This window comes from Manacus vitellinus, unplaced genomic scaffold (assembly GCF_001715985.3).
Source record: "Manacus vitellinus isolate BGI_N305 unplaced genomic scaffold, ASM171598v3 scaffold_7_pilon, whole genome shotgun sequence".
NCBI classification, from domain to species: domain Eukaryota; kingdom Metazoa; phylum Chordata; class Aves; order Passeriformes; family Pipridae; genus Manacus; species Manacus vitellinus.
In genome coordinates this window covers 20,575,189-20,599,280 of record NW_021940813.1, presented here as the reverse complement: position 1 = coordinate 20,599,280, position 24,092 = coordinate 20,575,189, and the positions used below count along the sequence as shown (strand labels likewise).

Below are 24,092 nucleotides of genomic sequence, written 5' to 3'. Positions count from 1 at the left end.
TTGTTTCAATTGAAATTTGGGAATTTTACTTTCTCTATTTTTTTCCTTTTTTTTTGAATACATACTGAGAATAATGTTTCAGCTGCTTCCAACAAATTGATTTTTAACAAAAATTCTTTTAACATTTTACTCCTCCAAGAATCAGAACATCGAAACCTTTTCCACTTAGAGTAGTAATGTATTAGATGGAAGATGTCTATACTGTAATTTTACAAACAAATCCCCAAGTATTTGTCTTTTTAAATTGTATTTCTGCATGACAAATCACCAGCAGAGCTGAAATTCATACACAGGATATAGCCAGCTGCCCATGTAGTAAATGAAATAGTACAAGATGAAAGCATGGTGCTCAGTGGATAATTTGTTTTCACTGTAATGTTTAATTACAGTCTTTCCTACAAAGGCATTTCCTGCAATATATAATCACTGGGATATTTGAAGCTAATTAAGCAGATGCACTGCCATTTTCACTTTAATAAAAGTCACTGACAAAAGCAATGAAAGCAAAGGGAGTTGTTCTGGTTGAAAATTAAGTTCCTATGGAAAAATAAACATTTATATATCCAGCAAGTTATAGACACATTCTTGCTATTGACACATACCGATTAACTGCAAATGCTAACTGCTCATTCAGCTGTCTGAGAGAAAAGAGATCAGGGACTCAGTTCCTACATAAAGGGTTTCCAGCATTTACTGGACTCGTAAAATAGGTACTCCTGATGGGAGTTAAACAAAAAACATTTGCCCATTTTTAAATAAAAGGATCCTCTTCACAATCAATCTCCTTAGTTCGATGTGTAATCAGAATTTCTTAGTATGGACTTTATGGTATTTTAACACTTTCTTAGCTGTTTTTCATTATCTCAGCAATTTCTCAAGGTTGGAATTTTAAGTTGGAGGAATTTTTCTTTTGCTTGAATCGATGAATGTTAAACTATAATCTATTTATCATAGAATTAGAAAATATTTCTGTAAAAAAAATCCAGAGACTTTTACAAGTTCCTCTAAAGCTCGGTGTCCCCTGAATAGGATATAGCTGTTTCCTTAAGTTTCTAGACTTAAGGAAATACAGAAAAAAAATACGACCTAATGTTTAATTGGGCTGAGTATATTATCCTCTTGCAATTCCTCAGTCATTTCTATGGTCTTCTAAGCGGAGCAAGAAATTCCAAAAACTGAAGAGACACGTTAAGTCTTTACAGCAGGTGTTTCTTATCTTACCTTTTGTGGCCTTCTTCTGGCCTATTTCTAGCCTCTGACTTTTCCCTGTGGTAAGCAGCATTCATCTCATTGCGGAGACGGTCATTTTCCCGGGCAATGTCAGCAGCATTTTGAATAACCAAGGCGTCGTATGTTTTCAATCCCATATCCTCAGCGTTCTGCAAGAAGCTTTTGATTGAGGTGACCTCTTGCTGTTTGATGCTCATCTTCTGTAGCAAGCGCTGGCGAGCTAGAAATCCTCTGACAACTACCATAGCAGAAGGAGAAAATATGGACCAATGAAAGACAACTTAATTAATAACTTAATATTACTGTATGTTCTACTGTAAATATGAGCAAGTCAAGTCAAGTCAATATCTTATACAAAGACTGAAAGAAATATGACAGCATATAAATAACATAGTAAAATGGAACTCTTTCTCTTTTCTGCTGCCAGTGCTTAAAACAAAGTAGTGACAGTAAATTCATAAATTTGAGCTATCACAACTCAAAATGTTTACTTTCAGTGAATGTTATTTTTTATTACATTACAACTGAAACTTAGATGTATTTTACAGATTGTAAAAGCATACATTTATATTGCTAAGGTTTGTTTCAAAATAAAAGCTTGGATAAATGAATTGCATTGAATGCAGTAGCAATTAAATGATAGTTTGCTTTTGGTAGCTTTGAAAAAATGTTTTAAATATTTCAGTGTACTTAAAATCCCATCAAAACCAACAAGAGATTTTTTGTTTGACTTAAAGACCTTTCATTGCTCATTTCCTTTCAGCAAAAACAATTAGATTAATTTAATGCAAATTTCTCAAATGTATCTGTCACATCATGTCTGCATTTTTCAGTTTAAAATTTTCATCTACATTGCATCAGCTTCATGTATCTATTAGACCTGTTCTTCACACTCTTTGTCAGCGTTATGCTGGGAAAAAATTTTTATGGATCTCCTATAATAGCTTTCTGTACAACTTTCTTAAGTATGTACTCTCCTTACAACAAATCCCACCCAACCTGAATATCACCTAGTCCCCTGGATTTTCAGAAGTACACAGCTGATTAGAAAGGTACGGGGACCTCTGTGGCCATGATGAATTCAGCGCCATTTTAATCACCGCACCTGCAACAGGTGATACTAATATTGTCAGAGCATATTTTTTAGTTTAGAAGGAAGATACAAGCTAAGTGAAGGTACTGTATTTGTGTGAGTGGGGCTTTTTTTAAGTTCCACAAGATCGTGTTTCTTTCCAGATCTAGAACCACTGCTGTGTACCTCACAAGGAAGAGCCTGTTTAAGAATTATTTGTCTTTTGCCTTAAATACTGTTGGTTTTCAGTACATCAACTTACATGTACCAAAACCAGGTCAAACTTCATCATTGCTTATTACGGTTCCTCTAAATCTGTTTAACTGAAAGTTTTTCATAAGTGAAGTTAGCAGGAATAGCCTGCTTATGATGTTTGTTTGAGTTTGGGGAAAAATACTGAAAATGTTAATATTAAGATTGCAAGATAAAAGATTTGTTCATTAGGCCTTTTGAACAATGTAATTAAATTGAGATTTGGGAACACTGAAGAACATTAAATAACAGAGTCAAGCTGAAATAATCTAAAGGAAAATGTCAACAGAGAAAGATACAACTAGTCTTCTATGAATATAAGATGCTATTGAATAAAATAAACAGCTAAAGCATGGGGTAATGTAAGGTATTTTCTATCACCTTCTACGTTCTTGTTTAGATACTAAAAATAAGATTTTTTTAGAGATGCTCAGTGTCCAGTTGATGAGATAAAAGAAAGGTTAACGCTAACATACTAATACTGGTTCTATACAAAGTTCACTGGGTTTGAAAGTATTCAAGTTTAGGTACTTTGAAATAATTTATAAGAGGAAGCTTTGAAGGTTTACACTTTTATAATCACAACCACCCATGCCATTTTCAATTCCTTTACTCATGTTCCATAAAATCTGACTTCTTTAAACCCTGAAACAGTAATGCACTTACCCAATTTAGTTGAAAAGGAAATTAATACAACAGTTATTTGTTGAGAATTTTATGAGAGTATTCACACTGGATATACATGTGAGTCTGAATCCAAATGTTGCTGTTGTGAAAGAATGAATATATGCATAGAATATTATCAGAGTTCACTACTCACAAACACAAAAATTTCAAAAGAGTTTAATAATAAAAAAATTTCTTTTTCCTAAATTATTCTCTTTAAACCTATCTGCTGCAGAGTAGATAGAGTATTTGACTTTGGAAGAAAGTCTCTATTTTGAAGTAACAGGGCTCTGTGTGTATGTTTTCTTTTACCACCAAGGTTGGTTAGGATAAAGAAATACAGAGATCAGTCCTCTGGTAGAATGGTCAGCAGGCATAAATGAGTGGTTTAGAACAGCCTGCTAAAATGACCTAGTAAAATCAGATCCTGTAGAGCTAGTTCTAATATTTAGACACCGTATAGCTACTCTAAATTATGCACTTTCATCAAAATCAAGATGTTGTGAAAAAACATTCAACAAAGCTTTGTCAGGAAGGGTTTGCAGACAGACATCCCACTTTTGCACACATTTCCAGGCTTTTCATTAAAAGATGGACATTTCTCCACATTTCCTTCCCTATGAGAACATTTGAAAGATTTTTGTCATCAATATGGAAAACCCCCACAATTTTATAACCTAAAAAACTGCTGTGAAATGAAATTGTCATCTCCTAGACCTTTACTGCTCAGCTTCATCTATTACTGTATGAGTACTCGGTACTATGATTGTCTTCTGAACTTGCTCCTCATTTATGTAGATCTAAATGAATTCTCACTTATGCAAACTAAAATAATTGAGGTTAGCACCCACAGGGCAGAAAAATATCTACTTCTTTAGAGTTCATCTAAGGATAAGGATTAGAATAATCAAAATTCAAGTAGACCATGAATTTGGGTTATGAGAGAAATGAATTAACTATTGTGTACACAATGTATTAAAGTTAATTCCTCATCTACATGAATTCTAATGGAAGAACTTCAGCATGACTGACTTTCCTACAGGTACAATTTTCACAGTGATTCAGGTCAAAATGTACCATATGTAGTTCTTATAACTGTGAAAAAAATATGAAAAAGTCTCTAAACTCACAGATCCATTTTTAAATAAAAAGTGTTTCTACACATACTTTCACTTTAGTTTGACCCCTTTCTTTGCCTATGTAAATATATTTCACAAAAAAGACTTATCTGGTTTGCTTTGGTTTGTTTTTTTCTCCCCAAATTTAGGGGAAGGGATTGTTAGTTAGACTGAATTAAAAAGAGTTGGAATGTGTTTGCAAAGGGCAGTTTATTTCATGAGCTAATGCCACTCCTTACTCATCCAAGTTCCTGATTTTCTCAGGTTTCCCAGATCATAAAAAGCATGCAGATGAGCCATAGCTTTGAAAAAAAGCTTTGAACATATAATTTTGGTGAAAATGACTTTTGAAGTTACCCTAATTGGGGAGGGCTAGAAGCAAAACCGAGAAAAATATTTTGTAAGGAGCCAAAAAGACCTATTATCTTCATTCTTCAGGCAGGGTTTGGCAGTCTGTTCTCTTACCTCTGCAAAACATCAACATATCTGAGGATGTTTTAAATTTTGGTGTAGGGTTATATTGAAGCACTCTGTTTGCAAATTTGACACTTAAAGGTAAATATCTTCCTTCTTTGATAAGTCAGCATGAGAAGGGAAAGAGGACAAACCATTATTGCTTTTCAAAATGCACAGATACAACAGGGTAATTTGCATTAAAAAATCAGGCCCAAGTTATAAACTCAGCTGAACTGTGGCCTCTGTTACCTGTCATTCTTCACATTCGTTCCTGAACTATTTTTATTTCACTTCCTTCAGGTTTTCTCTTTGTTTCCTCTTTTTCACTACATGCTCACAGTGAAGAACAGAGAGTTAAAATGAAAGGAGTTTATATTTCTTAAGTCTGCAATATTATATAACTGACAGCCCCCCCCATGAGAAAAGACTTTGTCCTTTAAATTCCTTTAAATAGGTGAAAATGGGAACTGTAGCACACATCAATCAATTAGATAAATAACGAATTGCTTCTTCAAACAAAGCAATATTCACATTTTCAGCAGTTATTTGAGATTTTAATAGGAAATGGAACATAATAAGTGGAAATCAGGAGGCAGTCGATAGCACCTCCTTTTAAAAACCTGCCAAAAAATGGCAGTGAGACCTTAGTAAAAATGCAGCATAAAAGGGAAAAAATGCCCAAACATAAAAAACCCTAGCAGTCAAATATAAAAGCTGCAAGAAAAGGGGAAAAATAAAGACAATTAAACATACTAAATTATTAGCTTGGTATTTACTGTCAATATATTTAAAAATATTGCAATTTCCTGTCATGGTAACAATATTTGACTTGCAATGAGAAGTTAAAGGTGATATTAATGCCTTGAAAAAGCACTAAGCATACTTTAAACAGAACCTCTAAGTTTAAATTACAGTCAACAGTTTGTCATAAAACTATGTTTGACAGACAGAAAGTGTAAGCATCACCAATGTTAATATCATCTCAAAAAATCTGTGTAAGTAGTTAGCAGGAAATATGTCTGTAGGCAACTGTATAAAATACAGCAGCTATTCAAGGGGGAGAAAATCTTTCTGTTACACAACATTCTGCTCAGTGTACAAAGTGACACCTCAGAAATACTTGTTCTGTAATCGTTACCTTTTTGGCAGGTTATAATTTTCTTCTGAAGCTGAAGACACAAATCGTTGAGATGGTCAGCTTGCCAGTACTTAAGAAACACTTTTCGGACTCCTATCTGGAATAGAAACAGCAGGGAAATCTTTATCATCAATAAAAAAGGCAGCATCGCTTGGTTGAATAAAAGAAAGGATGCATTTGGAAAGGATGGGCAAGCTGTCAGACATACAGTTCCACTTGAGTTCCAAAAGCATCCAGAACAAATACTACAATCTTTAAGTCAAATATAGGTTGGGGAAAAATAAAGCATTCTGAATCTAATTATGCTAATGTGTTAGAGAACATAATACAAAATAAAGTTTAGCCTTTATAAAGCTGAGGAATGTGTGGATGGAGAAAGGTGACAAGACATAAACCCACGTGGAGCAGGAAATGGTAACAGCTGCCATTTGGGGAACAGGAAGAATTATTGGAAGTTGAAGGATGGGAGAAACTCACTGTCATTAGTCACAATGTTTTCTAATGTCCAGTAAAATTACAAATCCTAGTTCCCAGCCTTGCCTGCTGAAGCTGTGCTGTGGGTCTCCTTTTAGTATCAAGGCTAAGCAGTCAGAAGGATTCATTTGTGAAATATAATCTCCTAAGTATTGATTGAGTGTATGATCGTATTCTGGGGTTGTGTAGTAGCTTGGTTTAATTCATCTAGTTCTTGAAAGAACAATCATTAGATGTGAAAGAACAATCATTAGATGCTCTTGCCCTCTTACAGACAAGTTTAGCTAGTTAGATCAAGAGAAAACACTTTTCTTTTGATACCTTTTGAACACACAAACAATACTTTAAAATTCTTTTCTGTATCATCTTCAAAAGCATTCCTTTCTAATAGTCTTAAAAAAATCCAAACCACCTACAGTCTAGAAAATCTAAAACCAGCAAGTAACTGGAAAAAAAAAGATAAACAATAAAACCATTTTCTCCTCAGAAATTCTGTAGAAGAAACTTTCCTCCAAATCTTAGAAATAAAAGGACCAATAACAGAAAACTGTGCTACCCAGTGAAGATTCTAGCTTCTGCCTAACTATTACTTTTGTATGGCTAATAGGTGTACTGATTAATTAATATGAATCTAGTTGAAATAGCAGAAATTCATTCCAACTTTGCTTGTTTTCACCTCACAAGCTCACTGAACCATCCTGTTTTGTTTTTTAGTTTAGATCTGGGAGACAGGTATCAGCAGACTTATTTGCACAACTTTTCAAATAATTGTTTTTAATCTAAACACTGTCACATGTATATCCTGATAGTGTTGAACTACAGAAAGCCAGGACATATATATAATGTCTAAACTCCACTAACAAAATTCAGAAATGATTGGGGCACATTTTTGTCCCTTGGCTTCCCCTCTCTCTACTCCAGAGAGAAATCATTTTGAATCAAAGGTTTAAAGAAGTCTGTAATTTTGAAGTTTGAGCTGACAGACAATGATAGTGCAACTGTTAGCCTTTTAGTTAAAATCAGATGCACTCAAATGGAAAAATTGGAATGATTTCTCAATTTTTTTTCTGTTAGCATCTCTTTTCCCAATATGATAGTCCCTTTTGAATTATAGCAAAGTGTGTGGAGGCAAGGAGATAAAACCCCACATTTTACTTGTCTTGTCATAGTATAAACTCAAAAATAGGGAATAGGCTTCCTTTGCATGGTGGAAAATGCCTGGAACAGCTATTTTATAAAACTGTGAAGCTACAAAAATCATAGAATCATAGAACAGTCTGGGTTGGAGGAGACCTTAAAGATCATCTAGTTCCAAGCCCTCTGCTATGGGCTGGGACACACAGTAGTTTAACTTAGGTATCCCAGAGTCACTTCTCTATTCAGACTATCTATTCTGGAATAAACATTGTGCTTGTAAATTGGAGTTATTATTCCAGAACAATATTAATTTTCCTAGATCCTGCTTCTATGTAGCTACAATGGTAGATCCCTAGTAAAATGATGTCCTCATATTTATTTAATAGATTATCTTAGGTCATGCCTTCCAATTTTTAACTCATGTTGGTGTGAGGCAATCTCAAGGAGATCCAATTGTGCTCTCATTCTCTGCTCTTAGGGACATACTCTCATCCTCATTTTCTTGACCGGTGACTTCCAACAGAAGTTTTACTTTTTTTCCTGTGCTTTCAAAATTCTCTATTTGCCTGGTTATCTTAGCACTCCGACCTTCTCTTACATCTACTCTGGAATCTGCTTCTTTCCCATGCCATGCTAAATTTCCTTGGGAATCTTTCCCTTTGTCCCCTTATTTATCAAAAAACTTTAAGAAACAGTGCTCAACCACTTTCTTCTCCAGTTTAAATTTGCTTCTTTTACAAATCTAATCTTGTATCATGAACAAGAAACTTTTTATGTTTTCCTAGCAAACCATTTAATTTTTCTCCTGACTTCCCAGAAAGTATTCTACTTTTGTGCCTTCAACTTTCTTCCAGGACACTGTGACTTTTTCCATTACATATACTCTGTCACTAAACCCTTTGAATTGTGTAAGAACTGCTCATCAAACAATTATTTTTCCATCCATCTTGATAAACCACATATAGACCTTGCCTTCTTACTAGCTTTGACTACTAGTCTTCATCTTCTTGCTTAAATCCAGAATTCTTCTGTAAGAATAACTGAATTACTATTCATATGGGTAACTGAAATTATCATGTGGTTATTATAAATACTATTTTATCTGAGCAGCTCTCAGACAACCAAAGCCTGGACACAAATACTTAATAAAATTATATTCCTCTAGTCTGATTACATTTTCTTTTTATACTCCATTTTTCCTTTCCACAAACCCTTCACATCACATAGGAGTCTTTTTTTTTTTCACCTCTGTCTCTGACCTATGCCAAATCAGCCATTTTTTCCTCATTTCTGCCCTTTACCCTTCATTACTCGCATGCTTGCTTCTCCCCTTACTAGAGTAATATTATAGTACTCTGACAGTAGAAAAGGGGATCAAAAATTGCATTTTCAAACCTTAAAAAAGCCCTGATTACTAGCAATGCCCATGGCAAAATTAACAACCCCATTCTCAGTCAGTATCGTGATTGACACACAACTAAAACATTTAGTTGCAATTTATTTTGCACTGTGCAGTCACAAAATCACAGTCAAGACAATTGCTGAAGCTTATGGTCAGTTTAGATACAAGTGTTTGGCATTGCAGAGTGATAAAGCTACCTAAGGGGCATGCAAAGCATTACTTCTCTTTTCTTTCATCCCACACCCTATGAACAATATAAATGGAGTTACTGCAGCATCACTTATGCTATGAACTTCATTAGTAGGAGCTGGCTACAATTTTTAAGTGAATGAAGAAATACAAAATGTCAATACAAATCCATTTTTACATTCAGATAAAAGCTATTTATAGATTTTACATCATTTACCAGGTCTACAGAGAGCAGAGTTCTAGACAGAAGCATGTATAGCAGAAACTCCTATAACACATTTGGTTATGTTACTAGTGCTGGAGATCTGTGTTGCTCAGTCTTTGAGCTAAATCTGATACTCTCTAAAGCTGACCGAGAACAAGCTAGTCTCACTGCCCTCTGTACAGTTCTGGTGTTCAGTGAAAGCAATAATGCTGAAAAATGTTGGAATTTCACATGTCACATATCAAAACAGTTTTTGAGACTGCCACCTGTCTTCATTCTGGTCTTTTCTCTAATCACAAAATGTTTTCTTCTTGCCTAGGGAAAAAAGGTACAAATATTCTTCCACTAAATCACTCATTTTTCAATACTTTCTGGACTACAGAGTGCTCTCATCTGAGACTGAAATTTTAATGTCATTCAGACTCCTGTAAAAGTAAACCATCTGTGAATTACAGTCATAGTTATTTTAATTAGAAAAGCATTAGGGTTTTAAATGTTATTTTTCAAAATGACACATTTTTTAAAGATTAAGTAAAATTGTCATTGATGACTACCAAAGCTTCAATTACTGCTACAGGCGTCCTTTTTTTTTTTTTCCTGGAAGGAAGGAGAAAGAATGGGAGGGAGCTGTTCTTTCTCTTTCTTCTTTTTCTTTTCTTTTTTTTTTTTGTCTTCAATTTTACAGAAAAGGTGTAGGATGCAGAAGTACAGACATTCAAAACTATGGAATGGATGCTGAGATGGTGTGTAGGTGGCATGGAGGCAGTATTAGCTCATACTTAATAGGTGTCAAGGGAATCTGTAAAGCTGTTCTTTAGTTTAAAAAAGGCAGTTTGTGGGAGTGCTGTGTGTTTCTGGCAGTACTTTCAAAATAGCTACCTACAAAAGACAGAGAACTATAATCTAATGATATTTTACACAATGACACACATTTTCAGAGTGCATTAATGAAATGTAGAAAAAAACCTTAAAACTATTGTAAAATGTGTCTTCTTGCAGTGTACATGTCTGCAAAATTATAACGACAAACACATTTACAGGGCACTGCTCTTTAAGGACTGAAATATTATTTTTAAAGGCTGACTCTCTGCTCTATTTGTTAGCTTTTCTTCATATGTTTTAAGAGTCCTCCTTGATCTCTGCAGTCTAGTGACCTTGCACTGTGGTACATACTGAATAACCCTACATTTTAGCATAGATTATATATGGCCTTAACATAAAGTATATGAGTAGTTCAGTATTCATGCAAATGACACCAGGTGTTTATGTAAGCCCTTGTCAGGACCTGGACTTTAGGGAGAAAAACTGTCATTTAGCTCTTCGGAAAAGGGCCAAAAAATGGTCATTCCTTTTCCAAAAACTGTACAAACATCACAGTTCATTACATGTGTGAGGCAACAAGAAGAACTGCCTCACAGGAAAGGAAGTGATCAGGAAATATAACATGCATGTAAGAAACACTCAGTGCAGGAAACCTGAGCCCAGTTTTATCTCATGGGATCTTGGTATTTACTGGACCTATCATTCCAGTTTTCAAAATTCTAGAAGTAGACATAGCACCAAAATGTGGTGGTATAACCTCCTCCCCAGGCCTGCTCTACGATCTTATTCCTAACTTGAGCCTACCCACTCATTCATGACACAAAAGAAACCATATGAAAGTCTCTTTTGGCATGATCTGAGAAATACAGGTAATAGGCACCAGGGACAGCAATGGCACAGGAAGTAGACCCTGAGGTGGAGACTGGAAAACCAATCCCAAATAAGGGATGAAGACTGGGACCAAATATGAAGCAAAGTATCTATAAAAGTAAAAATAAATAAAGTGAAGAAAACAAGATAAAAGTGTCAAGAGAGATAGAAGGGTGGGGGGAGACAGAGATAGAAAAGGGAGGAGACATGGAATCCAGATTTGAGCGGCAAAAGATATCATAAAGAAAATAAAGAGTTAGCAAGACTAGTAATGATAAGCAAAACCTGAAAGGTGGATGGAGAGAGGGAAGAATATATTCTAGAGGGGAAAAAATAGAAATAAGGAGCAAAAATTGAGCTTTGTGTTAAAAAAATAAGAGCCTGTGAGCATTCTGAGGTCATAGTGAACCATCCATCCTATTCTCTGGCTGAGGGAATAGGATGGACTTGTGTGGCACAAAGCCACTGAAAAGCTTGTGTGCGGTGGCTGATCCAGGTCAGTCTTTTGGTAGTACTGGTGAGGTCCAAACTCACTGTCTGGCGATTTCTGCTACTCATAAAATATTTCCAATATATAATGGAGTGATACAATGAAACAAAAATATATGGGACAATATAATTTTACTGACATAATTCGAAGTATGAAGGAAAAATAGACACTGGTATTTCAATAATTTACTGTTAGTCAGGAAATCCCTTTAGGATTTCTTTTAATTGCCTAAAAAAGCAAAAAAAGGCTTTTAAAGTAAGATATTCAAAACAAACAGGAAATTGACTCCCAGTACAGTTAAAATTACTAAATGACAAATGAATGAACTGGTGTACAATTTATGAGCACTAAAGTTTTCCTACTTGAGAAAAAAAAAGAGGAAAGAATCCCTTATATATGAGATTGCTTGCAAAGTACTCTAGTAATTCAGCATATCAGGTACAAAATAATTCATATAGCGTGACCACTTTAATTTTAAGCCAAAATAAACAGTTCTGTTTAAAAAATAACTTAAAAGACTCTCTTAACTAAGCATAAAATTTGCATATGTATGATTTCATATACTTCTGCTCATTTCTCCAATTTAATCATATGCCGCTTATGTTCTACATTCTGCTATTTAATCTCAAATATAGTTTTCCCAAAAAGGACTCCACTATGCTAATATTGTATATTAATACATTGCAATTGAAAAAAATGAAAGACAGCTTTATTAATAAATGAAACACCCGTAGATCAGTAGTGAAATATGGTTGTCTCATTAACTTGTAAGAACTGTGGATCAGACTTTGTTTTCTCTCTGCAGTTCTAGAAGTGCTAGAAGAATTTAAAATCTCTGGGTGGACTTCTGGGATTTGTCTTTATTGAGGGTTTATTCTCTGCTTTAACATTCTTCTTGACTGGAAGTTTAATAATACAGCTCCACACTGGCAAGGATCATTTCTCCAGAAACACTGCAGGTTCCTGAAGAAACTTCAGCAGTGTCTGTAGTTGTAAAAATGTGAACTGGCACTAATATCTCATGCAACTACCTGATGCTGATTTGGAGCTTCATAAAAACATTCTGGCTAACTCTCCTGTACTGCTTATTTCATACCTGATGAATCTTTGGATCACCCAACTGAAAACTTAAGACTTGTCTTACTCTTTGCAATGTGAGTGATCTCTTGTGCTCAGAATTCAAGGCTACTGATAGGAAGGAATCATTGTGGGTTAGAAGAGGCAGGCTAAAAATTGGAAGACAAAACTTTTATTTAAGGGTTGCTATCTTTTAACCAGACAAGCATTTCTAACAATCAAAGGTTGAAAGATTCACTTTCAGTGAAGTCTGACCTTTGCAGTGCTCGTATTTAACAGCTGTGCTGGATAGCAAGAGCAAATTAAATCGATGCTTTGTTTTCCTTCTGGTATGGTACAAGTTGTTTGCATTTCAGCAAGTTCCATCTGAAGTAACTGAGAAGGGTTAATTGTAGACCACTGACCTTAGCTAAACAAAATGTAGAGCTCCAAGTTTTGATGAGAAACCTCAGTAAGCTTTGAGCTAACTCTTTTTTATTGAATTTATATTTGCAAGCTTAACAGTGTGAGGAATGATAATCCAAACAAATGAAAGTTTCCTTATGTCAGTAGAAAGAGCCAAGGACTGTTTGTGCTCTGTACTTCTCCCAAAGCATGAAAATGTTTGCAAGTTAAGTCATGCTATTGGGATGGTAGGTTTTGCTTAGCTAATGCATCACTGCATGACAATAAATGAACACAACACTGAAAATGTGGATTTCCTAATATAAAGACCTTCAGATGTTCTGGGGGGCAGGAGATTCTTCTGCTTTACATGAACCAGCCAGTACTTCCACTCAATTTAACTCTTAAGTTACTAAATATCATCTGGCTCCTTCTAACATTAACAGCAAAACTCACTGACTTCACCACTGACTTTCCCTCTGCCTGATGTAGGAGTGGTTTGTCTTGATTTGAATCTGATTTTTTCTTACATTCATGTGCTTAGAAGTCACAGCAAGTAGCCAAGCTTGTGACCAAGTATATGTTTAAACTGAAAGAATACCCTGTCTAGGCTGCACAGAGAGTCAGGATGCAAAAACTGCCTTTCATTAGTAGCTTTGCACTATCATAATTCCAGTAGTTAAGCTAACTGCATGACTGAAACTGCATGTAATGTCAGCTTCAATGAAACAGCTATTTTATTGTTCCAGTTTAGTTACCTCCAGTGCAGCTTACCCAAGGAACAGCAACATTTCATAAAGCTATCAACACTTCCATCCCTATGTAATGCAAGATAAACTGGCAGGGAAAAAGACCAGCCTGGCTTAATAGGGAGTTCTCGTTGGAACTCAGGGGAAAAAAAGAGAGTTTATGATCTTTGGAAGAAGGGGCAGGCAACGCAGGAAGAGTACACGATAGTTGCTAGGTCATGTAGAGAGAAAATTAGAAAGGCAAAAGCTCAGCCGGAATTCAATCTGGCCATGCTGGGAAAGATAAAAAAATTGTTTCTATAAATACATTAACAACAAAAAGAGGGCCAAGGAAAATCTCCATCCTTTATTGGATGCGAGAGAAAAAGGCTGAGGTACTTAATGCCTTCTTTGCCTCAGTCTTCAACAGAATAACCAGTTATCTTCAGGGCAATCAGCCCTCCGAGCTGGTAGACAGGACCAGCAAACAGAATGGACCCCCTGTAATCCAGGAGGAAGCAGCTAGTGACCTGCTGAGCCACTCAGATGCTCATAAGTCTATGGGACCAGAGGGGATCCATCCTAGAGTGATGAGGGAGCTCGCAGAAGAGCTCAGTGAGCTGCTCTCCATCACTTATCAACAGTCCCAGTTAACCAGGAAGGTCCCAGATGACTGGAGGTTGGCCAATGTGATGCTCATGCGCAGGAAGGGCTGGAAGGAGGATCTGGGGAACTACAGGAGTGTCAGCTTGACCTTGGTGCCAGGGAAGGTTATGGAACAGATCATCTTGAGTGCCATCATGCAGCACATATAGGACAATCAGGGGATCAGCCAGCCTGGGTTTAGGAAAGGCAGGCTCTGCTTGACTAACCTCATAAAAGGTGACCCATTTTTATGACCAGATGATCCACCTAGTGGATGACGGAAAGGCTGTTGTCTACCTGGACTTTAGTAAAGCCTTTGCTACTGTCTCCCACAGCATTATCCTGGAAAAGCTGGAAGCCAGTCACCTGGACAGGTGCACTCTATGCTGGGTTAAAAACTGGTTGGATGGCTGGGCCCAGAGAGTGGTGGTGAATGTGGCTGGTGCCACATCCAGTTGGCAGCTGGTCACTAGTGCGGTTCCCCAAGGCTCAGTACTGGGGTCAGTCCTGTTTAATATCTTTTGGATTGAGTCACCCTCAGTGAGTTTGCAGATGACAAGTTGGGTGGGAGTATTGGTCTGCTGGAGAGCAGGAAGGTTCTGCAGAGGGATACGGACAGGCTGGATCCATGGGCTGGGGTCAGTCGTATGAGGTTCAATTAGGCCAATGTTAGACCATACTTGGATCACAACAATCCCATGCAGTGCTCCTGACTGAGGGCAGAGTGGATGGAAAGCAGCCCAGAGAAAAAGGACCTTGGGGTGCTGTTTGACAGCTGGCTGAACATGAGCCCAAGTGACCAAGAAGGCCACTGGCATCTGGCTTGCATCAGAAATAATGCTTCCAGCTGGACCAGGGAAGTGATTGTCCCTCTGTACTTGGCACTGGTGAGGCTGTAGCTTGAGTGCTGTGTCCATTTCTGGGCCCCTCACTTCAAGAAAGATATTGAGGTGCTGGAGTGAGCCCAGAGAAGGGCAACTGAGCTGGTGAATGGGCTGGAGCACAAGTCCTGTGAGGAGCAGCTGAGGGAGCTGTGGTTGTTCAGCCTAGAGAAAAGGAGGCTGAGGAGAGGCTTTATCACTCTCTACAACTACCTGAAAGGAGGCTGTGGCAATGTGGGGCTTGGCCTACTCTCGCAGGCAACTGGGATAAGAGAAGAGGAAACGGCCTCAAGTTGCATCAGGGGAGGTTCAGGTTGGACATCAGGAAGAATTTTTTCACTGAAACAGTGGTTAAGAATTGGAAAGGGCTGCCCAGGCATGTGGTGGAGTCATCGTGCCTGGAAGTGTTCAAGAAACATTTGACATGGCACTTCGCTATGGTCCAGTTGACGTGGTGGTGTTCAGTCAAAAGCTGGACTCAGTGATCTTGGAGATCTTTTCCAACCTTAATGGTTCTATGATTCTATGATAATAAATACTTTAATCTAACACAGAAGCTGCTGAATCAAGCACCAGATGTTGGCTAGATGATAGTGTTTGCTCTTATGCTCTGCTAAATGGTAGAAAATAAACCAAAATTGGACTCTGGTATTGGATCTTCTGCACTTTTTCTCCATTTCTAAACAGACTGCACTATTTATAAGAGAAGAAAGAACTTCTTCTGTGAATAGGGTCTAGGGTTTGTTGTTTTGTTGGTTAATAAAACACTCTCCAAACACAACTTATATAAGAAGGAAAAGATAAATTGTCAAGCGGGATATAAATACAAAGAGATCATTTTCTTTACTCATTTTCAGGTTTTTACTTCAGAACACTTTCCCCACCCCCAGGTTAATATTACCTTTCTCAAAATGGGATGGTGAGGTACATTATCAGAAGGAAGTTAAAAGTATCATCCAGATTCACTCAGATAAGAAGTCCAGCTCCTTCTTTTCCCCCCTCTGCAGGGGAGTTTATTGACAAACTCATCTTCTGATGATGACATATAAGCTGGAGTTTGATTTCAGATGTGTTTTGCCTTCTCCTAAACATCATCATCTTTGATGAGGCTATTTTTTCTACTTTTTGGTCCATTTATCAACCTAAATTTGCAACAGCTCTTCAGGGAATTGCAGGTAGCAGTGTTGGGGAAGACACTTTTTGATTTATTCATGAACCCCTGCAACAAATAGATTTTCAGTTCCAGCAGTGACTCATTTGAAGTAGTTACTGATGGCAACAGTGACTGAATAAACTGGTTATATGTATAACCCTCTACTGCTGGGATGATTTTTAGTGATGCATGCCTTTATTCTGACTTTGCTAACTGACATAATCCTTGGTTCCTACTTTTTTCCTTCCCTTTCCTCCTTCCTCCATCTCTGTTTTAAATTTTTTCTTCTTTTTTTTCAGAGTCCTCTGCTGTAAAAGCATAGAGGAAAGCACTCACGACAACTGCAGATTGTATAAGCTTCCTCATCTAGATTGTTATTTAAAGTTCAATTTTTATGATTAGTCAAATGAATCAAAAAGATAATTGAGAGAGACATTATGTGACACAGACATTAGTCACTATTGCTGATAGTCGGGTATATGGTTTTGTATCACCTATACAAAATATGTTGGTATCAAGCTCGTATTCACTGGGCATTTAAGAAATTGGACTTGAGTGAATTTTCTCCTAAAATTTTCTTCTATGATTTTCATCTTTCCACTTGTTTGTCACAGCTCTCTGTGGCTTCAAAAAGGCGTACAGAGAAGGTCACCCATTTTTTCAGACCTTGTTCTTTTCAACTTTGTTGCCATGTGCTTCTTAGTCACTGAGTGACAATTGTACAGCTCTCACCCCCAAACCCTCTTATTCCATGTAACTTATTAATGTCTCTGAAGAGTTTTGTTCCTTTCTGGTTTGAAGGACAATGTATTATGCACTGCTGTAGTTTTGCCCACCTGACTTTTCCTGGTGTTAATGAGATTCTGGAGTCAGAACCTCTAAAATCTTTTTGAGATCACAAGCTTCAGTCCTCTGCATGATGGAGGGATTCTGTTTTGGAATTTCCTTTTAACATTTTTGTCTTTCAAGGTTTCAGGCTTGTTTTCAAATGCCAATCACTACAGAATCACTAGTTTTGAGCTCTAGGCTTTCACTGATGGCCAATTGGTTTTTTTGTGCTGTAATACTGGTTCTTGGCTCCAGGGGAAATAAACTCCATAGGCATCCTGCTTTCCGTTTCGTGACTGGAGAATACTGTGCAATTACTGTTACACAGCCTTTGCCCAATGTCAAGCTTGTAGCCTCACACAGGTTCTGAAGGTGAGTGGTACTCTCATCTCCAGGTACTTGTAAGGGAAAGTACAATTTCTAGATGTTAATCATTTTTTTTCATAGGAAACCTTACATCAAGGATGCAGAACACAGACCAGAGCTGACTTAATAAACCTGGGTAAGGAAAGCAAGTCTGGTTTCATATTGTTATCTTTTACAGGGTCCATCCTTTTGGTCTTTGCTATTGAGGGAGTCGGGCTACATGTGTCCAAAACTTCCTTTAGTGACTAAAATGGGACCTTAACAGTATTTTGATCAAAGAAAAAATTTCTTATGTGCCTCAGTGCAGGTGCAGGTGCAGGTGATAATGCATGTGTGCTCCCAGCCTAGTGTGCGGTCTACTTATGTTCCTGTTATTACTAAGGAATCTGGGCTGCTGAAAAAGACCTATAGTACACGGGCTTACACCACCTGGAGAAATGGTCTACACAGTAAGCCACAGAAGCTTCATCTCTGTACAATAACTTCCATACTGTGCAAGGAAATTTTCTTTAGAAAGTGCATATGTTAAAGAAATGAGTCCTGCTCAATAACAAAGCTACCCAAAGGAGATGACTGGGTACTCCGGACAAATGGAGATATCCACCTTGCAATGTTCATGTTGGTGAGAATTAAGTAGGATATAAATCAGGTAAGGAGACAAGATAGGAAGTTGAGAGTTTCCTGTTCAGTGTTTGGTGCTTTTTCTTTTTTTTTAACTTTACTTGATGTACAGAAACCCCAGGTACTCTGGTATATCTGTGGATCAGCAAGTTGGCACCTACAAAGGTATTGGCTAGATGGGAAATCCTAATTAGTTGTTTTGGGTCTCCCTATTATGACAGTATAGCATTTAGCATAGGATTGTAAAGAAAGAAAATATAGGGTTTTTCGTAATTCAGGAACCATTCAACTGCTAAAATGTATATACCAAATACCTTCCAAAGTCTGGGTACAAATTTATACAGTGTATTATGCTTAATTGAAAGCTTTTCCTTCCCACAAGAATACACTGATTTTTTTGGCACAATGATCACAGCTACTCATATTCTAGAAAATTCAGAAAATCAGTTTGATAATATACCAAAGCATACACTAAATGTCAAAAGAATATACTGCTGCAAAGGATCTGGTGGCTTGCCACAATGGGAATGACTCAGCTAGTTTGTTTAAAGAATGATATTTTAATTGCTTTGTAGATCACAAACCTGCCAGCCTTGTAATTTACACTGCTGAAGAACAAGACGACATCTCTCCTTGGCAGACAACTTCTTCTCTCCTGCTGCTGTATCAGCCAAATCTTTATACCTAGAAAAATGAGCAGAAGTAGAGTTACTCTAATGTTGGCCTGGTTGACATTTTTGCAGAAACTGTCAGTTTTCCTTTGACTCTCAAATCTTAATATCCAAACTGGAAGCTTGGGATTCTGATAAAGGTGAAGAAAACAAGAAGGCAAATCACTTTAGATCTTGTATATTATTAGACACGACCTTGGATAATAACAGTGTGGGACAACTGATGCCTAAACCCCAGATTTTCTTCCTGTCAGTTCTTTCAATGCCTCACTGAAAATTAATGCCAAAGAAATGAAAAGCCTCTGCAGCCGATACCATTGGTACTGAATTGGGTCATTGAAAAAGAGGAAAACATATTTTCAGTATGTGTTATAAGACTTATGCCTCCTAAGGAGCAATTCATAAGAAAGTGACATTGACAAAAATTATTTTTATCAGTCTGAAATAACATTTTCTTAATTTTGAACAAAAAATCATATAGCAAAGAGACTTTAAGGAACTTGATCAGTTTACACTATTGGAAAGAAGTGCAAGAGGAGACTTGATTACAGCATTGAGTACCTTCAAAGACAGAAAATGCTGGATATTACAGGGTTCTTTGATGTACCAGATAAAAGAACCAAGGAAGGAAACTTAAGTAATACAAAGTCCAATAATGTATAAAATTCAAATTTTAACTGAGGACTTATTACAACATTTACTACAACTTACTGCTAAAGAAACTGATTTTATACATCTTGATGCTACATATTTTATTATATTTAATAATGTATAATATTTATATACATTATATATACATTTATTATACATTATATTTTATGATGAAATTTTATTTAGTTAGTTCTTTAACAGTTGAATTCACCTATAGCTCTGCTGCAACCCAAAACTGTGCTGTCCCAAAACTCATACAGACCATGGTAGGCAAAGCTGCAGTGCTGGAATGACTCCAGGTACCTCAGTTGTCCCAGAAGTTGTGGCAACTTTGGAGAAACATCTGCAAGTAAACTGCCGTAGGACCAAATTTTACCTAGATTTCTAGTTTTGTTTTGCTGCACAGACCCTTGGGTATCTCAGTTCCTGCAGTCTGGAAATGTCCTCTGGTCTGGTAGCAGCCCTACTGAAGGCTCCATGGCTAAGTCTATACTAGTAAATGAAATGCAAGAGGGCCTGTTTCTCTGGCAGAGAAACCATCTGGCAAAACCCCAGCCTGTTGATTTATTTATGCACACAATATTATATAGTCTTATATGTTCTCTTAAACTCTGTCACCTTCTCACAGAGCGTAGCCACATCTAAGCTGCCTTCTTCGACTGGTCACTAGCCTGCCCTAGTTCCCAAATTGTTTGGAGGAATGTTGGTAAGAACGGTCCAGAACTTCACCACAGATCCTTTCAGTTAGTCTCACACTCCAGATTAGCAGTAGAAAACTAAGGATAACATTTTCCCAATAGCTCAACTAGCTGTATGGTCACAAAGACACTTGTTTTACAGACTTCTATTAAGGCTGGGGTCATCTTGTCTCCATACTTGTATCAACAGAGTTATCTTAGAAATTGTGGAAAATCAGAGGTGCTAGAGAGACAACTGCTGGAAAGCTTAGCAACTGCTGACTGAAACAAAGATGATTCAGCATTGACTCCCAAAGCATGAAAAAGCAACTGCAAAAGCGGTCAGCCTATAACTCCCTTACAGCAGAAACCCAAAGAAACATACTTAATTTCTGGAACAGAGCCAAATTAAAAGGTTGAAATTCTGTTTGGCTCAGGTTTACTTGAGATACATGCAAATCATAGGATTAAAGCACAGCAAAACATTCTTTACAATCTATGTACTATACAGGAGGCCAGACAAAAATGATCCACTGTATTCCTCCACGTTTAAAAGTCTCTTAAAATTCCACCACATTATCCTGGAAGTCTAATCAGAGTTCACAATTCCCTTCTATCCATTAAAGTAATCTCTACCTTAGGGGAAAGTAGATCATCTTCCAAATGTATTGCTACGTTTGCAGAGGAAGTTTGTGGCAGAAACAAATTTCTATAGTTCTATAGCTCTTTCACTGCTACAACAACCATTAGCCCATCCTCTTTTTCTATGTTAGACACTGAAAAGCTATGCTCCTAGCCTGAGTTAGTCACCTTGTTCTCAAACCAGTCTGTAAAGACAGGTATTTCTGTACGGTGACTTGTTCTATGCATTCCAGATATTTTTGCTAAAATAAGAAGATATTGCCCTCTGGAGGTGCCTTTATCCACTGACCATAGATTGACTCAGAAGAGAAGTCCAGACTGGATGCTTGCATTCTGCGTGACTGAGAGAAAGCTCACCTTTATGTCTACTTGTTTGGCTGAGTTACTCATCCTGCAGAGTAACTAACAGAGGGACTAAGAGAACTTATTTCTCCCATCTCTCTTGTTCAAATCTACTGTTTAAGCACCTAGAATGAAAAAGTACCTTTATGCCTGGTATTATAAATTGCTATCAATCATTTTTATCTTATATAAGGCTGCTTAAACAAAAACAACACAAAGTTTGTAACTATTTTTCAGCCACAATGGTTCCCTGATTTGATTTAATCCCGTGAAATACACTTCAGCTAAATTTGGATTGGTGAGTTAGTTTTCTAGACTTTCTTAAGATTCAATAGAATAGAGTATTCTGGTGTCATATTCCCTAATGTAATATTGATGTTTACAATAGGTCAGAAAACTGTGCACTGTAAGTACACCATGTCTTTCCACTGAGTGAAAAGATGTTCTTGACTCCAGCCTATACATCTTATATTAGACAAACTGAACCTCCTTCCTAGCCAAGAAGGTAATAAAACCCAGTATTTCATGGCGTAGCCAGAACAACTCATTCACTAAGGGATCAAAAAAAAAAATACAAATCAGGGAGATCTAAAGGATTAATTAAAATCAATATCTCTCCACCACCATGTTAAGACTAAAGTAGTGTTGATTAGGAAATAAATGCAAGACCTCTTCTATTTACAAGTTGAGACAGGGAACACTACCACTGTGGAGGAGCTCTCCCCAGCGCCCCTCCACATGACATCAGTGTAAGAGAAGCTCCGTTTTCTCCACTTTTTTCCTTAGTACTCTCCTTGTCCTAACTTGTCATTTTCACACACCTGAACAGAAGAAAGATGTTCCAGCTAGACAGGCTTGTACTGTTAGCATGTACAGACTGGCCAGGATTCTCTAGTGTTGCAGAAATGTGCTCTCACCTCTCTTCCTTTGCTTCTGAATGATGCTCTCTATCAGGGTAATTTTTGTTTGTTTGAAGTAGATATTGCTGCCAACACCTTCAGGTAGCTTTTGAATATGGAAAACACAGTTCTCTTGGGTCTTCACAGATAAGGATGTTATCTAGTAATTTTCTCCCTCACTTCCCTAAGTGCACAGCTGACAAGATCCAGCAGGCTGTTTTTCCCCGAGACAGAATATTCTGCAGTTCAGGTTATGGCACAGTAACCCACAGTAATATTCTAAGGCTCAGCATGCTATTCGATTTACACAGAGTGTGCACAAATAGGCTGTAGGGCTGTACTCCCAGTTCTGTATGCACAGCAAATCTTTAAGCATTGGAACAAACACTACTCGATTTCAATAGCACATCAACATGATAGAAGACACTAAAGGAAAGAACACGGTAAGCACAAAGGGCAAAAAACCAAGCAGCTCCAAATCAATAGCTTAATAAAACCACATAGATGTCTTTGAATTGAAGCCACAAAACTACTTTGTTTGTTGTTTTGGTTTTTTTTTTTTTTTTGCTATTCTTTTTCCTAGGTCTCTCTTGCCTGGTTAAGAAAGACCAAAAATAATAAAATTAGAGGTAGCTACTGACTGCAATCCAATGTCCTCAGTAAGAGGATAGTTTCTAACACCAGAACTCAAATCTTTCCTGAAAGCAACTCCTTCTTTCCACGTCTTTATCTTGTTGATTAAAAAATAAAAGTCACATATGGCTGGCAGGTTTATAAGAGTTCTAAGTTATATAGTTCTAAGTTTTAAATATCCAATCACAGCTTATACAAGGAAAAATAATAACTCCTGTCAGTGTAATTCATTATGTTGTAGTTTCATTTTCTCTTTCTTTTGTTTACTACAATGTACTGTTCACCACAGTAAACTGGTATGATTTAGTGTGATCTATTAAAAAAGTAGTGAATAAAAAACAGCAATCAAAACTAAATTTTGTCCTGTATTTCTGCTAGAAGAAATTCAAAAAATGCCATCACAAAGGAGTAAAACCAGGTTGTAGTGTCTTGGTAGATTCTCTTTTTCCTGCTTTCTAAACTTCCTTTCCTCTTTCTTTGACAACCAGTCACAGATTGATGTATTGTTGATGTCTGTGAAGAATTTGAAAGAAATGGACTTTGTTTACAGAACTTGTGTTCTTATGTGCTCATAACTCAGAATTTTTAGTTTTGTTTGTTTGGATTTGGGAAGGATGGGGAGAGTGGGTTAGGCAAGGTTTGTATTTGAAAAGTCTGTCAAAGTGAGAGCAGAAATATCTAGAGTCTAGCTACTGTACAGAGATACCTAATTTATTTTTAAGAAAAAAAAAGGATGGCTGAAAATTTTTCAGTAGAAAAGTTATAAAAGCAGTGAGCAGCAAAGAACGAGATGGAATTTTGATTAATGTTACCTGTATATAAAGGATACATATTTATTCCACTTCCCTGTGTTATATTCTTTTTTGTCTTGAAGGAATAACCTAATTATTTCTGAAATATGAGGAACATGGGAAATTCCAGATAATTAGAAAAGGGAAATAGATTATTATAGTTTCCAAAAAAAATAAAAGTGATTCTGTCAATCTTGGTACAATATGTGACATAAATATCTCATTATACAGCATAAATATTAACAACCAAAGCAGCTATTCAAAATTTTTGAGAAGAGTAAATCTTTGTGTGCTGATAAGAAGACGATGCCTTTATAAATAACTGATTACAGCAGAGTCCATTTGAGGCTTCTTTTATAGAAGTAGAAAAATACAGTATAAGAAGACTGTAATGTTCACCTTTTTATGAAAAATTGTGCACTGACGCTGCTTCCTACAGACTTATAGAAGTAATTCAGATTATTGTAAAGGTGAAGATGAAATGCAATGTGCCTGAAACAATAAGTATATATAGCAATGAATCAACACTTCAAAGTATCTGTCTACCATACCAGTATGAGGTTTTTTAATATCTTAATCGAT

At 36.8% G+C, this 24,092-nt stretch overlaps 1 protein-coding gene across 2 annotated transcripts in view; it reads right to left on the bottom strand.

The window, feature by feature from the left end:
- Positions 1–24,092, bottom strand: part of MYO16 (myosin XVI) — a 279,137-nt gene that overhangs the window by 47,190 nt on the left and 207,855 nt on the right. For both annotated transcript variants that reach the window (XM_018084334.3, XM_018084332.3), the window contains exons 28-30: positions 18,789–18,888; positions 5,933–6,029; positions 1,222–1,468 (exon numbers count right to left, since the gene is read on the bottom strand). In XM_018084334.3, coding sequence (XP_017939823.2) covers positions 1,222–1,468; positions 5,933–6,029; positions 18,789–18,888 — 444 coding nt within the window. The remainder of the gene's footprint in view (positions 1–1,221; positions 1,469–5,932; positions 6,030–18,788; positions 18,889–24,092) is intronic.